Consider the following 18,205-nt stretch of genomic DNA (forward strand, 5'->3'; position numbering starts at 1 on the left):
AGTGGTTACCAGGCACTGGGGGTGGAGCGGACTGGGGAGTTTGTGTTTAATGAGTACAGAGGTTCAGTATGGAATGATGAAAAGTTCTGAAGATGGTGGTGATGGTTGTACCACAATGTGAATGTACTTAATGCTACTAAACTGCACACTTAGAAATAAAATGGTAAATTTTGTTATGTATATTTTACCACAATAAAAAAACAAACAAACCTAAAGACCCCCCAAAGAAAGCCACAGATAGTTTTTCAGTGTTATTACAAGAACTCCATTAGTATGACAGTTTATTTTTGACTATTACCTTCCCATACTTATAAAACAAAGATGCCAGGCACTTTGCATGTTACAAGTCTACAGTCCAAAAACCACATCTCCCGGGCTGCATTCCCCGATACCTACTCTCCTGTATCAGAAGGGGCAACTACTCTATTGCCTGTTTACAGCCAAAGGCCCAAATAGTAAAAAGTTTTTGGTGAAATGTATAAAGAAAGAAAACAGCACCCATAATCCTGCCACTCAAGATCAAGTGCTATTACCATTTAGATCTATATCCTTCCAGACTTCTTTACTGTGCATACACAGGCACATGCATTTTTAAGCAAGAATGGGGCCACACTGTACATACTATTTTGAGACATGGTTTTTGTTCTGTTAATCTTCACCCGAGGATATTTTTTCCATTGATTGTTAGATAGAGTGGAAGGGAGGGAGGGAGGTGGTGAGAGAGAGAAGAGAGAGAGAGAGAGAGAGAGAGAGAGATCAATGTGAAAGAGACACATTGATTGGTTACCTCTTGCAAGTCCCCAACAGGGGCTGGGGATCAAACCTGCAACCCAGGTACATACCCTTGACTTGGAATTGAACCCACAACACTTTGGTGGGTGGGTTGACACCCTAACCACTGAGCATACTGGCCAGGGCTACACTTTAAAAAAAACAACAACTAGTGATAATGTAGAAATATTTCCATGTATAGAACTATGTCATATTTTTAATATTCCCCAGTATTCCACAGTATGGATATATCTCAATTCACTTAACTAGTCTATTGATGGACATTTAAGTTGTTTCCAAACTTTCTAGTAGGCTCTTCTTCTTCTTCTTCTTCTTCTTTTTTTTTTAACATTCTAAAAGCTGCATAGTTTATTTAACTTGTTGGCCTTTAACAAATAGATAGCCAGATATTTCTCCAGCAAAAATGGGTTTATTCAGGAACAACAGAAAGTTCCAATTCAGCACATGCAGTCTAATGGCGAACCTTTTACAAGTTCAGAGAAACAAAAGACAGATACGCTTCCGCTACGGGATTTTGGGACTGGAACGCGTGGTGTTCCTCTGGGCAGGATGGTTCCCTGGATTCTTTGTCCATCGGAGTCGAAGAATGAATCCACGGATGGAAGATGGTATAGCAAAGGTGGAAATTTATTGAAGAACAAGCACAGACTCCCGCACGGGGAAGGGGAAAGAATTTCACAGCACAGACTCCCATGTGGGGAGGGGAAAGAGTCCCCTAGTAGGCTCTTTTTGAAGCCTTCCCCAACATGATAGGACCTCCCTGCCCTGTAGGAGATATAAGTCAGCTAGATTTTGTTAAGTGTAATACCAGCATCATTACATAGGAAATTATCTTTACTTAAAAAAAAACTTTATTGTTGAAAGTATTACAGATATCCCTCTTCCTCCACCCCCACCCTCCCAATGAGCCCCTCCATCCCGCTCCCATCCCTGCCCCAGGCCTTCACTGAACTACTGTCTGTGTACATGGGTTATGCATATAAGTTGTTTGGTTAATCTCTTCCCGTACTACGCCCCTACCCCCGAGATTCGTCAGCTTGTTGCATGCTTCTATGTCTCAGGACCTATTTTGTTTGTCACTTTATTTTGTTCATTAGATTCCACATATAAGTGAGATCACGTGATATTTGTCTTTCTCAGACTGGCTTAGCATAATATTTTCCAGCTCCCTCCATGCTGTCTCAAAGGATAAGAGATCCTTCTTTTTTACAACTGCATAGTATCCCATTGTGTAAATGTACCACATCTTTTTTTGTTGTTGTTAATCCTCACCCAAGGAAATTTTTTTAGAGAGAATGGAAGGGAGAGAGAGAAACATCGATTTGTCTATCACATTGATTGGTTGCCTCCCTCATGAGGCCCTGGTGCACCCTCATCTGGACCAGGGATCAAACCTGCAACCCAGGTTTGTAACCTTAACTGGGAATAGAACCCTAGACCCTTTGGTGCACAGGCCAACGCTCTAACCACTGAGAACACTGGCCAGGGCACCACATCTTTTTTATCCACTCAAATTGATGGGCATTTGGGCTATTTCCAGATCTTAGCTTTGTATTGGGCAAAGGATCTAAATAGAAACTTCTCCAAAGAGGACATACAGATGGCCAAGAGACATATGAAAAAATACTCAAGGTCATTAATCATCAGAGATGCAAATTTAAATGACAATGAGGTATCACCTCATACCTGTCAGAATGGCTACCATCAACAAATCAACAAATGATAAGTGCTGGTGAAGATGTGGAGAAAAGGGAACCCTAATACACTGCTGGTGGAGATGCAGACTAGTGTAGCTAGTATGGTGTTTCCTCAAAAAATTAAAAGTGGAACTGCCATTTGACCCAGCGATCCCACTTCTGGGAATATATCATAAGAATCCTGGCCCGGGCTGGCGTGGCTCAGTGGTTGAGCATCGACCTATGAACCAGGAGGTCATGGTTCAATTCCCGCTCGGGGCACATTCCCGAGTTTCGGGCTCGATCCCTAGTGTGGGGCATGCAGGAGGCAGCAGGTCAGTGATTCTCTCTCATCATTGATGTTTCCATCTCTCTTCCTCTCTGAAATCAATAAAAATATATTTAAAAAAAAGAATCCTGAAAACACCAATCAGAAAGAATATATGCACCCCTACGTTAATCTTTACTTTTTAAAGATTCATTTGGGAATCTTTAGAAGTAAAATGCCATGGTATTGCCCTAACTGGTTTGGCTCAGTGGTTAGAGAGTCGGCCTTCAGACTAAAGGGTCCCAGGTTTGATTCCAGTCAAGGGCATGTACCTTGGTTTCGGGTACATCCCCAGTGGGGGGTGTGCAGGAGGCAGCTGATTGATGTTTCTCTCTCATCGATGTTTCTAATTCTCTAACCCTCTCCCTTCCTCTCTGTAAAAAATCAATAAAATATATTTTAAAAAATGCCATGGTATCTGCAATCTACTTCAAAATATATAATAAAAATATAGATAAAATAAATATAATTGAAAATCTGAATATTACAATTCTTCAAACTAGGTATAAGAGTGTTCATTATATAATACTCTTACCTCTGTACATGGGAAAAATTTAATAACAAAAAAAGAAAAAAAGAAAAAGAAAGTGAGCTAGTAGTACAGATACTTTCTGTGTGAGAAAGTGGCAGAAGGACGTCCCATTAACTGGGCAGATAGACTGAACACTTATTTTGTCTCCCTCCCAAAATCCTACTAAAATCACAGTAAAGGGATAAAAAAGGCATTAGCTCCAAAGAACAAAAAGATCAGCAGAAATACGGTAAAATGATGATGAATTCCCAGCCTTCATTTAACTCCCAAACCAACAATGAAATCTGTTTCATCTTGCTAATGATGATTGGTTTAGAAAAGGGCATGACAAAGAAAAGAAAAAATATATTTTGGGGAAGGGCTTTTTAAAATTTTTTAACATATTTCATTGATTTTTTTCAGAGAGGAAGGGAGAGGAATAGAGAGTTAGAAACATCGATGAGAGAGAAACATCAATCAGCTGCCTCCTGCACACCCCCCACTGGGGATGTGCCCGCAACCAAGGTACATGCCCCCTGACCGGAATCGAACCTGGGATCCTTGAGTCCGCAGGCCGACGCTCTATCCACTGAGCCAAACCAGTCAGGGCTGGGGAAGGGCTTTTGTAAAGATTTTTCTCACCTTTAAAAAGACACAAGGGCCCTGGCTGGTTTGGTTCAGTGGATAGAGCATCAGCCTGCGGACTGGAGAGTCCCAGGTTTGATTCCAGTCAAGGGCACATGCCTGGGTTTCAGGCTTGATCCCCAGTGTGGGGCATGCAGGAGGCAGCCACTCAATGATTCTCTCTCATCATTGATGTTTCTATCTCTCTCTCCCTCTCCCTTTCTCTCTGGAAAAAAAAAAAGACACAAGGAAAAGGTGGTTTCTACCTTCACTGGATCTTGTGTCACGTGGCTGTGCCTGAAACTGCTGCAACCATCTTGCTCTGGACTTTGGAGAGCGAAGAGTGTGGGTTGAAAAAAGAGCAGAGAAACTGAGCCAACTCCTGATCTCTGGGGACTGGTGCCCTTTCACCTCTGGACTTCTTATCTCATGAGATTAGAAATGTCCTAATACTTTAAGCATTTATTAAGACTAGCTTTTCTGCAAATACATAAATGGGATGATGTCAAGCTAAAAAATCTTTGCAAAGCAAAGGAAACCATTAACAAAATGAAAAGACAACCCACTGAATGGGAGAACATGTTCACCAATGATACATTAAATAAGAGGTTAATATCCAAAACTTATAAAGAATTCATACATTTCAACATCAAAAAATAAACAATCCAATTGAAAACTGGGTAGAAGACATGAATAGACACTTCTCCAAAGAGGACATACAGATGAGGAATAGACATAAAAAGAGGCTCAGTGTCACTAATCATCAGAAAAATGCACATTAAAGCCACAATGAGATATCACCTTATACCTGTCAGAATGGCTATAAAAAAACCCCCCAACAAATAGCCCAGTGCTAATGAGAATGGTTATAATTGTTATGACTTTTTGTTTGACATTGCTGATTTTTTAATCTTTTTTTTGGTTTGTTTTCTAGATAAAGGGAAAACTTGTTTACCTATGACTTAGCAATTTGGTAAATTATACCTCTGTAAGCAGAATTGAAGCATTTATTGTTTCTCACTGCTTGATACCTCCAGAATACAGTAAGGAGTATTTTTATTTTCATGGCAATGTGACTATTTGCATAAGTTCAATAAGAATCTATTAGATTGGTTTTATTACCAAGGCTTTGACGAGAACATCATGTATAAGAGAAGCAGCATAGACTTGGACCAGAAAGCTTTGAGGAGTTCAGATTGACTTGGGAAGCCAAAAAAAGCCCCTTTGGGAAAACAGCCTGGTACTCAGTTTACATGGTTCACAGCAGGCTTTCCAGGTAAGGAACAAAGATTGCTTCCTGGGACATGCAAGGAAAGAACCTCAGGGTATGTTGGGGACTCTGAGAAGAGAGGATTCACCAAAACCTGTAGGTACTGCGGACAAAATCTGATGGCAAGTACGCAGCTTGGCTTCTAGCCTTGTGAGGCTAAGGTTCAATCTGAAGATTCCTTAGGAAAATTCCAGCTAAGCAGATTTAAAGAGGCCTATATGGCTAATTACCATTCTTGCTGAACTTACACAAATCATCAGGCCACGTTTATTGAAACGAGACTTATTTTGCAGATAAATTAGTCTCAATTTGGCTATCTTTGGTAAAAATGGGGGTGATTATAGAAAGAAAATTGTTTCAATAGGAACTATAATCTACCTTTGTCTTTCGAGTTTTGTTTTGTTTTACACAATGTACACTTCAGAGAAAGCACCACAACTCATCCTTCAACCATCTTAGTGACGGATGTGGTGTAAGCCACACAGACAGTTTACCTGAGCACCTGATGCCTAGTAATTCTTAGGGAATTTAACCCATATAGTCAGTTGTTTGGCCTGTTCTATTGCTTAAACTCTATGACTCGAACAGGCCCCTGCAGAGTCCTTGGCACGTGGGTCCTTAAACAACAGGATGGCTTTCGATTACTTGTTAGCTGAACAGGGAAGTGTTTGTGCAGTGGCCAACTCATCATAGTTTGGGTCCCGGGGGACATAGTAATAAAAGTTAACCCTTGTTCTTTGCTTAAACTGAACACTCAGAATGTCCCCTCTAAGGCTTCGGGACTATTATGGAAGAGGTGAGCATGTGAAATGGTAAGAACCAGATAAATGTGGCACAATGGCAGACAGATCTGACTCCATCTTAAACAGCTAATCTTCCCTCTTAATTGAACCTTGACTTGGTCCCCCTTTTTCCCTCAATATTGAGGAATAAACTACACAAAAGGGGCAGCCGTAGAGAGTGCAATGCTCAGCCTCCCTGACTCCACCTGTCCAAGCCTGCGTTGTCCCCATGGCCTCCTGACTAACAGCTTCCGCTTAGTCTGGCATATAGACCTGCTAATCACGGAAGGAACTGTGTATGCAGCTTGAGGAGATAAGGTAAGTGTGTGTTGTCTGTCGATGATTTGCAGAAATACTGAGACGGAGACTGGACTCACAGCAACCAGCACAATCTTCCTCAGACCCTACTGGCAGCGCCCAGATGCCTGTGGTGGTCAATCACCTCTTGCCACTCCCACTTCCCTCACCTTGACATACAAGCCTGAACTCGGTGCTTTCTTAAGATGAATCTGAGGTACCACCAGGGCTCCCATCTTCTTGGTTGGCACCTTCTTGATCAATAAACCTTTCCTTACTCCAAAGAAGAGAAAAAAAGGTTGAAACACTCAATAGTAAGTTCCAGTTGTCAGGTAAAAGAGAGGAGATAAGGGGAGAATACTGGAGAATAAAGATAAGCATGGAAACTCTGTGTCAGAGCAAAATCAGCTCAGAGGACAAAGACAGAAACATGAGTGAATAATGGTGTGCACACGTGTACACAGGCACACATGTATAAAGGCACACATGTATACAGGCACACATGTATACAGGCACACCGAGAGGAGAGCTGAATCTATTCCTTTTCAGGCTTGTTTCATTCAGGATGCATGCACCCTCTTGGCGATAATGGAATGGTAGATGCTTTCAAGACCTCCCATTTCTGATCACTGCACTCCAGGGTGGAACCTGGAGGGACGGAGCTCACTGGAACCAGCCTGTGTCTCAGAAAAACCACAGCTTGGTGAGAAGTGATGAGGAATGGGGCAACAAGTCATGAGAAGGTGTTGAAAAACCCACTCAAGTGCAGCCAGTGTGGCTCAGTGGACTGAGCATCATCCCATGCACCAAGAGATTGCTGGTTCGATTCCCGGTCAGGGCTCATGCCTAGGTTTTGGCCTCGGTCCCCAGTAGGGGGCATGCAGGAGGCAGCTGACTGATGTTTCTATCTCTCTCCCTTCCTCTCTCTCTGAAAAAAACAATAAAAATACATAAAAAAAAAGTCACTCAAGTTTGCTAGGCTGCCATCCACCTTTCCTCCTTCCACACCACCTCATCCCTCCCCTCTCCACTTACCAATGTGGTTTAAAGACAATGTGTGTGATGATGGTCCCTGTTCAGTTCCACACAGGGAAACTGAAAGGAAGTCTTCGCCCCACCACTGTGAGGAGGCCTGGGCACCAGCCCGTCTGAGTGCTTCGGGGAGAGAGCTCAAGGTAATGACTTTAATCGGGTCCCTATTATGTGCTAGGCCTGTCACACACACTTTCTCATCCAGGTTACCCACTGCCTTTGCGCACTTAACTATTATCTACATTTCTCAGATGAGGAAATTGCTGGCAGAGCTAATAAGAGGTGGAAATGAGACTTCAAAGCCTCCTCATACTGAGAAATGAATGTAGAAAAAGCGCAGGGACAAATATAAGTCAAGGAGAGAAATGGCTTATAATTTGGCAGTAACACTATCCTGATTAGTCACAACTGAAGTTGCTTTCACTCTGTCCTTTGTCAGGCATCTAGGACCTTCTGCCTCTTTGCCCACTGCCCCTTGTCAGTCTAAAATTCAATGGATTTTGCCATTTTATGCTTTAAGATTAGATGTGTGAGCTTTCTCAAGACAGAGGGGAATGTGCCCAGATTTTGTCAGCACTGGCTTCCATAGCTGACCTTTCCCCCTCCCTCCCCGAGGTCAGAGCCCAGTTTGACCCTCTGCCCTCCTCCCCTTTTCCAACAGAGTCCTGATGGTAGGGCTGGTCTGGTCATCCATAACCCTTGGGCTCTTTGGGGCAACTAACCTGTTTCCTTAGAGTTGGGGACAAAGAAACAGAGCAGATGAGTATGCCATTTCAGGGCCCCCAGGTTGGGGGACAGAGGGCAGGAGGACGGGCAAATGGAAATCAGGTCCCACCAAGGACTGTGTTTACTCACACTGCTTTCCCACTGAGTGTCACCACCACTTACTAACAGCGGCCACCAGTGCAGCACTTATTATAGAGCGTGGTACTTCATCTCACGAAATCCTTCCCAGCTCCATTCCACAGATGAGCAAGCCGAGGCTAGAGAGACTAAGAAACATGGCCACGCTCACCTCGTTAGTAAACATGGAGTTGAGCTATGTGCTTCCAATCCTGTTCTGACCCGTGTTCTCTAACTTTAACTTCTCCCATTCTAGACCCAAGTTCCTTTTTAGAAACCCCTGACAAGAATGGGTTGCAATTCAAGAATATGAAAGCTGAAATGTTTTCAAGGTTATCAAAACGATATGTAAGAAATAAATTCACACACGTTAATATTTCCAAGAAAAGGAATTCATGATTGGGAAGGGATTACGATAATTCCATGTATGTATGATAATATTTTTTTGGCCCATTGTAGATAATTAGTGTACAGTGGGGCCTTGACTTACGAGTGTCCCTACTAACGAGTTTTTCGAGATACGAGCCGTCTCTCGGCCGATTTTTTGCTTTGAGTTGCGAGCTAAAATTCGGGTTACAAGCCAGCTTCAGATACCCCACTGCTAGTTGGCGCAGCGAACGTCACAGTGAACGCCACAACATCAGCCCAGCATCACGTGTCTCACTCGTTCACTTTAAGATTTGACATACGAGTAATTTGAGTTACGAGCTCCGTCATGGAATGAATTAAACTTGAAAGTCAAGGCCCCGCTGTAATTGAAATATATATAGTAACATGAGTAAAATACATGTTTTAAGTTTTATGTGATTATAACATTAAATTCTGATCATGCTTTTTACATCTCTGATTGCATGGGGGGTGTCTCATCCTATTGTAAAACAAGTGGAACAGGATGTCATTCCTCATTGACATTGAACCAGAGGCCACCCTGAGTTTTTTGGTTTCTATGCCAAATTTGAAAAGCATCCTCAAAAATTATTGTTAGCAACATCTGTAATGCTCTCCTGTGCCACCCCCTTCCTTTCAGAGACATCCCTTTTGCTGATTAACCTAACTCTTCTTTCTGCTTCCGGGAGAGAATACCGGAATTTCTCTAATGACAAACATTCCTCTGAAAATCAGCCAGGAAGGAACAGGAAACAAAACTACTAAGGCTCCATTGCTTGCTTTATATTTTTAACGGCTGCCCCCTGGCTTCTCGGTTCATCGGGTACCACTGCTTGGGTGAGAAGTGCCTCCATCAGTCAAAAGCGTATATTAGAGAGGGTGTTCAAACTGGGTTCCCTGGGGTCCCTGGGGGACACGAGGTGATCCCTCAGAAGGTCAGGGGTCAGCAGGCTCTGGGAACATGAGTGAGGAGAGCAGGGCTGTGCTGGCTTTCGGCGGAGGCAGGTCTGCTTCTCTGTGGGTACCGTGTAAAGGTTTGTGGGGATGAAAAAGTTCTGCAGTCCCAAAGAAGTTTGAAAGTCACCGTAGGCAGAATCAAAGTCCTCCCTCCCCAGAAGTGTGGAACAGGACTGCCTCCTCAACTCTAAAGCAAGGGTAACCCCCTTCACCAACACTCCGCACCACAATCAGAAGCAATCACAAAAGGATCATGTAAAATGCGAGGCGGCAAGGAGAGGGCATGGAAATGGATGACAACGCACGACAACGGTTGTGAAGGAAATGCGTGCGGGCTGTGACTCCCCCTGAATCCGGAGGCTGAGGCCGGCCGTTCCTACAGAGGGACTCTGACCGTCAAACTGGGTCAGGCTGGTCCCAACATGGAAGGCACGAGGGCGAGAAGCTGGCGGATCAGCAGCAACGGCCACCGAGTATCTGCTGCTGCTTTAAGAACCAACTCCTTCCCCTCCTGTTACACCCCACTCTCACAGCCCACTCGCTGACTGGGCCCTGTGAGACGCACACAGAATACACGAAAAATTATCAAGCAATACCAGGGCCTCTACCCCTCACCTGGTATCATTAATGCTTCCTTTTCATGACTTTATGAACATTTGAGTCTTATCTCATCTTCTAAACTAAATTCTTGAAAAGCAGAACCTAGTTTCATTCATCATCTCTGTATCCCTGTGCTTAATATTTCTGAACGAGGGTTCCCTGTCCTATTCCCTGGAAGGTGGTCTGCTGCTCAGGGTGGCATTCAAAACACACGTGTGGATTTTAAAGCACTTTTAATCCAAATGGGTTCTAATTCTCTTTCCCGTTCTTTCCAGGACAACGAAATAAAGCCACAGACAGGTGGCTCAGCTTTCTGCGTGTGCAGAAGAACACAGAGCAAAAAGCCTCTGTTACGCCATTTCCCCCTTCGCCTGGGTCATCGGAGGGTTGGAGGTAAAAATTCACAAAGCAATGTGTGTCAGACGGGCTCCTACATGTGCCGATACCCATACCCACCCAGGTTCTCCGCACTCTCTGCTCCAGGAATCGCCAGCTAAGCTAACCACCCATGCGGCCTGGAGAGCTGCCTGGTGGCTGATGTGCCATCCAGGTATTTCTTTTCAGTTCACTCTTGTTCTGATAGAGATCTTCCATGAAGGGTGATGATGAAGAAAACGATGGCCATGATGACAGCAGTAAAATCCGCTGAACACTATGGCTGAGCCCCTTATGCCCATTATCTCATTTAAAGTGCACAACCGCCTTACGAGGCGGGTATGACGGCTTCCATTTAACACGTGATCGGAGCACATGCAACCCAGCAAGGCAGCCACTTGACCAAGGACTCTGGACCTCTATCACCACAGGGGCGGGGATAGGGGGTGGAGGGGCGGGGGAGGGGACTTACCTAGGAAGCACAGAGTTAGGTGGCCTGGATTTCGCAGGGGATGTGACTTTAGGTTCTGGCCCAGAGCTCCCTGAAGATCCCGGCAGAGGGTCCTGTGCCGGCCCAGATTGGTTTGGAAGAACTTCCCTCGCTGCGGTCAGAAGATGCTCTTTATCTTTAACTTCTTTTTCTCGGGACCTGGCTTTGTGTTCCGCCAGAAGGAGGTCAAATTGCTTTTTCCTGCCCGGGACTGCCCTCCGATGGCTTAGCGAATGTGTCTGAGGAGAAGAGAGATGAAAAGCACAGCCTCTTTGATCAGCACATACACCTGCTTCCCGGGGCCCTCCATCTCAGACACAGCAATTCATGGGAATTTGGAGGTGCTTGAAAAGTCAACTTCAGGGCAACAGCTCCCGTTCTGTGGCTGGGAAGAGGCAGAGACCACACAGATGCAACCATGCTCTGCTCTCCTTGGTGTCAAAAAGCCAGAGCTTCCTCCCAAAAATAGCATAAGATGACAAGCTTCAGCGCAGAGCCCAGGAGAGCCCCTCGGATGAAAGGCCAGCGTGAGAGAGTCTAGAGTTAATCCAGGTGCAGGTGGGAGGCTTGCGGTGGCCCAGACACACAGAGCCACCAAGCAGAGAGGGCCACAGCCTCGATCCCAAGAAGCACTAGCAGTTCAGTATGAAACACGCGGCTGGGGCTACCTAGCGGCAGCCGCCTTCGGTCAGCTGTGCCCCTGGCCACCCCGGTGTGGCTGGCCGGCTCGGGGGCGCGGCAGGACTGCCTTTCAGGGCGCCGCCGCCGCTGCCGCCGCCGCTCCTGCATACATTAAAACGTAGCAGGGCTCAGAACCGCCTGTGAGTGCCTATAAATACAATTTACTGTCTGGCCTCACAAGTAACAGGGGAAGCCTTTTTTTTTTTTTTTTTTCCTTCTTAAAAAGCCAGCCAGCTTGAGGCAGGCACTCTGCTACCATGGAAGAGAAGAAAGCATTTCCCTTACAAAGAACAGCTGGGGGTCATGTCTAGGTTCCACACCCTGCCGTGTGCAGAGAGTGGCATGCAAACATTTCGACAAAGGCCCCAGCGAGAGCAGGAAGTATTTTTTATGGAAAGAGAAATACCTTGCAGGTGAGGGATCTTGTGCAAGGTTTCTTTGTCTCGGGATCCAATACTCCACAGTGTTTATTTGGGTCAAATTCTCTCTCTGGTTTAAGAAACAAACAAAAAATATAAGAAAAAAGGAGACTAAATAGGATTTGGCATTAAGACTACATTTAAAAAATGCACATTTGCACCAACAAGTGAGACTTTGTCAGGCAATCTGTTTTTTTTTTTTTTCCACCGACTGCTAAAATGCTTCAAGAACCCGCTCAGGGGAACATGGTCCACCCCTCTGAACCCAGAGTCCCCTAGGCCAGCTCAGTAGGGATGGGGGACCGCAGCACAAGGCACAGGGCAGGGGGTGGGGCGGGCACTGGGGAGGAGCCCTATGGCTCTTACACTGTCTTTCACTGGAAAAGCTTCTCCAGGTTCTTGGTCCTTTGGCATGGCTAACAGCAGACCAGGGAAGCCACCTGAGGCCCGAGGGCCACTTTTTCCTGGGCGGTTCCAAGAGCGGTCACAACGCCCCAGCCCCACCTGCCTTCCTGCGGGCTTTGGCCATTTAGGCGGAGAGTGTTCCTTGACCTGTCAGGAGTGACCCTGCCCTCTCCTGCTTTGCAGAGTGCTCAGCACAAGGCTGCCCAGACAGCCTTGTTGGCCAGAAAAACAGTTGACCTGATTCAGGAACACGTTGGCGGTGCCCTAGGCAGGGGCAGGGGAGAAGTCTGGGTGTGTGCCTTTCGTAGATCTAAACGGAAAGGTGCAGCGAGGGCAGAGCCTGCCCATCTGGCAGCCTCAGCCTGCCGTGTCCCAGCACAGGCCTGTTGCTGCCAATGGGGTGGCTGCAGGGAGGCCAGGCTTTCCCCACCGCCTGCCTTCCCACTGGACTGTGGAGGGGTCATGTTGCGAGTTTGCTTCTAAGCAAATCTTTCTTTTTAGGCTCATTTTGGATCCTTTCTCCCCTGTGGATCACAAAAATGCTCTCCTCCCCAGGAAAATGAGGGCAACCAACCGCCTGAGGACCCTCCCTGTAGGCTTTAAAGTTCCACCCCCCAGGTGCCTCCGGTTTCTGGCAGGTGCCCAGCAAACACCTGCCTCCTGCAGAGCGGGAATGACACAGCTCTTCTGGGCGTGCAGGGAGAATGCTGGGGTAGGTGAGCGAAGTGCTATAAATTTGGTGGTGTCCTTAAGAACCCTGAATAGCTGCACACTAAAAAGAAGTTAACCTTGCCTGAAACACTGTCTGAAACTGGTGGAGTAAACGCTGAGCATACTCCATGAATGTGTTCTTTTTTTAAAAAAAAGGTTTGGGGGTGCCCTGGCCAGCGTGGCTCAGTTGGTTGGGCATCATTTTGTGCACCAAAAGGTTGCCAGTTCGATTCCCAGTCAAGGGCACAAGCGCCGGGTTGTGGGCTGGATCTCCGGTAAGGGGTGTGCAGGAGACAGCCAATGGATGTTCTGCTCTCACAACGGTGTTTCTCTCTCTCTCTCTCTCTCCCTCTTCCTTCCTCTCTCTTTCAAAATCAAGAAACTATTCTTTTTAAAAAAAAGAATAGTTGTGATGGTGGTCATAATAATGTGTGCAACAAAACCATTCTTATATCCAAGACAGATGACCTGGTTGGCTATCAAAATGCCCTCCCCCCTTTTCTTTTGTCTTCTTCTTCTTCTTCTTCTTTTAAAGCTGCACTTTTAAGAACGGAAATGGCTAGACCTGGAGATGCCTATTTCCTAGGAGTCCTCTCTGCCCACCCAGGAGAGCCTGGCCCGGAGTTCTGTCCCTGGGGCTGTCGGAGTCAGACCGGTGCCCAGGCCCACACCAGCCCTCCTGTTGGCCTGGAACTGAGCAGGTTGTTTGGCTGGGGGCAGGAGCTGGCTGCCAAATGTGAATGCGAGATAGAAGCAAAAGACCCACTGAGACAAAACAACCAACAAAATGCAAAACCAAACAGCCGACAAAAAAATCCCCAAATCACGGCTGAATGGGGTAAAGGCTGGAAGCCCCGGACATGCTTCTGCTATAAGGAGCCACAGCCCAGGGACACTGTGCCCGCCAGGCCTGTGTTTTCCCTTGGACGCTGCCACCCACTTTCCATCCCGGAGGAGAGCCAGGCGCCGGGGGCTCCCGTCCACACAGGGAGGCTCACCACGCGCAGGGGGCACCAGGCTCTACCTCCCTTTCCTGATCGTGGGTGAGCGGCACAAGAGGAGGTTTTTAGGGAATAATGCTTTTGTCATTTGAGTGTTTGGGGCTGAGGTATTTTTAAGAATAATTTTTTTAAAAAAGTTACAGATGTAAGATAGAAAAGCTAAAATAGAGATAAATATGAAGTAAAAAATAAAAATGACCCAAAATGTTTGGGGTGCTTAAGAAGTATGCTCAGCCTGGCCGGCGTGGCTCCCTGAACCTATGAACCAGGAGGTCACAGTTCCATTCCCGGTCAGGGCATATGCCCAGGTTGTGGGCTCGATCCCCAGTGTGGTGTGATCCCTAGTGTGGGGCGTGCAGGAGGCAGCCGATCAATGACTCTCATCATTGATGTTTCTATCTCTCCCTCCCTCTCCCTTCCTCTCTAAAATCAATAGAAATATTTTTAAAAAATAAGTATGCTCATACTAGAAGATATAGTTTATTTTTCACAGGGTGGCCATATATATATATATTTCCCCCCCTGTCAAGATTAGATAAATTCCCACGGTTATGAAGCTTATTTTGGTCTTTTGGAAAAAGCGGAACGGCTAGATTTAGTTTCACAACACATCCTAAGCAAACGTCATCCACGTGGGGGCCCCTAAGAGACAACCACTGCCCCAAAGACTGGCCGTGTGCACCTCCCAGGCACCCATGTGCCTGCTCAGACAACCAAGGAGTACACCAAGAGATGTCCCCGCCAGCCCACCTGCGGTGTGAACCCGAGCGTTCCCCAATAGAAATCCCAACTGGTTACTTGGGAAAGGCAGTTGCCGCCCCGACTGCAGAATCAACCCGGAAACCAACGAGGCCAAAGGACAGAGGCTGTGTCCTTGTGTGGAGCAGTCACTGAGGGGACGGTCCCAAGCCTGCCCTGAGCTACGGTGAGATGTCACGGAGGTTGTCAGACTTCATGGCAGTGAGGCCTCTACAAAACCCAGGGGCGGTTCAGCCGGTCAGCATGGTAGTAAGACCTTCAGAATCCACAGACTGTCGTGGTAGGTGCAGAGCGTCCTGCCTCTCGGGTCGCTAGGGTAACTCGCTAAGCACTGAGCTGAGCGAGAGCCTCATCTGGCCCGGGAATAGGAGAACCAGCTCTTGCTTGCGTTTTTAGGTGGGGGTCCTGCCTGCAGGTTGGCTCCATGTCCCCCTGCCACCCCCCCCCCCCCCTTAAAATGAAACAGACCTGCTTAATTATAAGAACACATCACTCCTTGGTTACAGATACGACTCAATTTCAATCTAATCGTGAGTCAGACTCGAAGGACACAGACACGTACCTGAAAGTCTCCTGTAAGGCTTGTTGTTGTTTTTGGTGCCATTTTGGTGTTTCTTGTCTATTGTGGTGGACAAAACTGCTTTGCCATTTAAGATCTTCTCTGGGGAAGGTGGCACTGGCTTCGACATCAAGACCGGCTTAATTAAGGGTGGGGCGGAGACAGCCGAGGTCGAGGTGGAGCAGGCGGTGACCGCAGCGGTGGTTGTAGAGTTCATTTTGACATTGGCACCATCTGCCTTCACTAGGTTAGGAATTTTCTCTAAACTGACTACAGGAACTGGAACGCTGGAAAATAAACGAACAAACACACACACAATTGCCTTCTTTGGTACATCTGGTCCGCTGAGAACCTACACTCGCTTATCATGATAGGACACTTCCTTATCACTTATTTATACTCCTCCTATAAGCGAGCAGCATGACTCCCGTTTGGATGGGAAGGAGGTTCGTGCCTCGAAAAGGACCCACAGGGGGTGCGAGGCTGGCATGGTGCCAGGGATGGCATCAGAGCTGACGGATTACCTCTCAGACCCGCTGTCCCCATAGATCCTGCAGCTCCCCCTTCCCAGTCCCTACATGTTGGCTGTTTCTGAGAGGGCACCTTGGGGAGAACCAGGTGCCTGCTGTGCAGCCAGGAGGAGATGCTGTTTGTCTCCTGGAGACAGTGTGCCACACCGTGCCACTTGCTGAGTCACCCCCCCACGCTGCTTGGCTGGTCTCCCGCTGGCGATCGGCGATCGGGCCTGACATCTGCTTAGCTCAGGAGTGCTGACAGGCTCACGCCACACGGCAGCATGGCTGCAGGCCAGCGTGCCACGCTGCAGACTGTCGGAGGACTCCTGGATCAGGCTCACATCCTGGGGATGAGCTCCAATGGAGTGAGCCGCCATGTAACATTATCTAATATTCCATTTTAGGCAGCTAGTTATGTAAATAGGCAAGTCTCAAGGCTGGCAGGTGAGAGGATGAATTTTAAGAAGACAGAGCACAAAGGTGTATGTTTGCTCTTCGGTATCTGTCACCTTTGCCTCACTCCCCTGCCATTTCTCCTGTCATGGATATGCATTTGATTCTGTGCATTTAATGCCAGAGGACCCTCTGTCTGGGGGGCTGGGAAGGACTCTGTCCCGGGTTTTAAAAGATGAGATAAGATGAATAAGCGTTGCTTTGGTTCCTGAACTAGATTTCCTTTCCTCCTTGCAGGAAGGCGGAACACGGAGCCTTCAGCCCCCCAATCATCTGCGAGCCGACTTAGCTACTTGAATGCCAAGTGATCTAGACCATGGCTTAGTCTGCAGACAATGCAGGGCAGAAAGAGAGATTTATCAGGAGAGGAATCTTATTTGTCCACATGGCTGGTTGGCCTCTCCCATCTCTAAGATTTATTCACAGATCATTTCTTTGATCTTTTTGTTCATGAAATTATTTCAGCAACCCCTGCCTCTTTTCCGACTCTGAAACAGGATCACAGAGGTTATTTTTAGGTCTTTCTCCATGGTGGGGCAGATTGTGGCTGGGCTTCGCCAACCTCCCCCTAGGACCACATGCTTTCCCGGCCCCGGGAAGGGCGCTCTGGGGTTTCAGGCCCCATGGGAGGGGAAAGTGGAACAGTGGTTTTTAGCAATCCACCCAGTCGCTGACAATCACCCTCGATCACAGCATCCCAATCACTGAGCTGAACTTACGCTACTTTCTATTCAATGGCAATTCTCGAAGCACTCACATATTGCTGAAGAACAGCACAAGAAGCCCTTGAAAAGTCAGCACACTGAGAGGCTATAAAGCTATTACCTGGTGAAATTAGTGCTGCATTCCTGATGGTAAAAAATGCAAAGCCATGGAATATGGAATTCTTCTAGGATCATTCCTTCACTCAATTTTAAAGGGCACAAATGAGAGAAGTCAGGGTTTTGAAAAGATATCAAACCCATGTTCATAGCAGCATTATTCATAATAGCCAAAAGATGGAAGCAACCTAAGTGGCCATTGCTAGAGAATGGATAAACAAAATGAGGTATATACATACAACAAAATATTACTCAGCCTAAGAAAGGAAGTTCTGGTACACAAATGAATGTTGAAGACATTATGCTAAGTCAAATAAGCCAGTCACAAAAAGACAAATATGGTATGATCCTACTTATATGAGGCATCTAGGATGGTCAAGTTCATAGACACAGAAAGTTGAATGGTGGTTGTCAGGGGCTGAGGACAGGGGAGAATAAGGAGTTGTTATTGAATGGGTACAGACTTTCAGTTTTTCAAAAAATACGTTTTTATTGATTTTAGAGAGAGGGAGAGAGACAAACGTCAATGATGAGAGAGAACCATTGATCAGCTGCCTCCTGCACGCCCCCTATTGGGGATGGAGCCCGCAACCTGGGCATGTGCATTGACCAAGAATCCAACTGTGACCTCTTGGTTAATGAGTCAACAATCAACCACTGAACCACACTGGCCGGGCGAGTTTTTCAGTTTTGCAAGATGAAAAGAGTTCTGGAGATTGGCTGCACAACAGTGTGAATGTACTTAACACTATTGAACTGTACATAAAAAATGGTTATGATGATACATTTTATGTGTATTTTACCACAATTAAAAATTTTTAAAAATGTACAAACTAAAACACCTCCCCCCCAAAAATTACAAAACTTATACAACTTAAATTATACTTCAATATCCTGACTTAAAAAAATATTAGAGC

The 18,205-nt window shown here is 46.4% G+C and overlaps 1 protein-coding gene across 11 annotated transcripts in view; it reads right to left on the minus strand.

The window, feature by feature from the left end:
• The window catches only part of ATXN7L1 (ataxin 7 like 1), a 221,373-nt gene that overhangs the window by 19,092 nt on the left and 184,076 nt on the right, over window positions 1–18,205 (minus strand). For all 11 annotated transcript variants that reach the window (XM_070424632.1, XM_070424631.1, XM_070424627.1 and 8 more), the window contains 3 exons: window positions 15,503–15,786; window positions 12,052–12,134; window positions 10,947–11,203 (listed from right to left, as the gene is read on the minus strand). In XM_070424632.1, coding sequence (XP_070280733.1) covers window positions 10,947–11,203; window positions 12,052–12,134; window positions 15,503–15,786 — 624 coding nt within the window. The remainder of the gene's footprint in view (window positions 1–10,946; window positions 11,204–12,051; window positions 12,135–15,502; window positions 15,787–18,205) is intronic.

This window comes from Myotis yumanensis, unplaced genomic scaffold, assembly GCF_028538775.1.
Source record: "Myotis yumanensis isolate MYYU_CA2020_CCGP unplaced genomic scaffold, mMyoYum1.0.hap1 SCAF_9, whole genome shotgun sequence".
Classification (NCBI taxonomy): Eukaryota; Metazoa; Chordata; class Mammalia; order Chiroptera; family Vespertilionidae; genus Myotis; species Myotis yumanensis.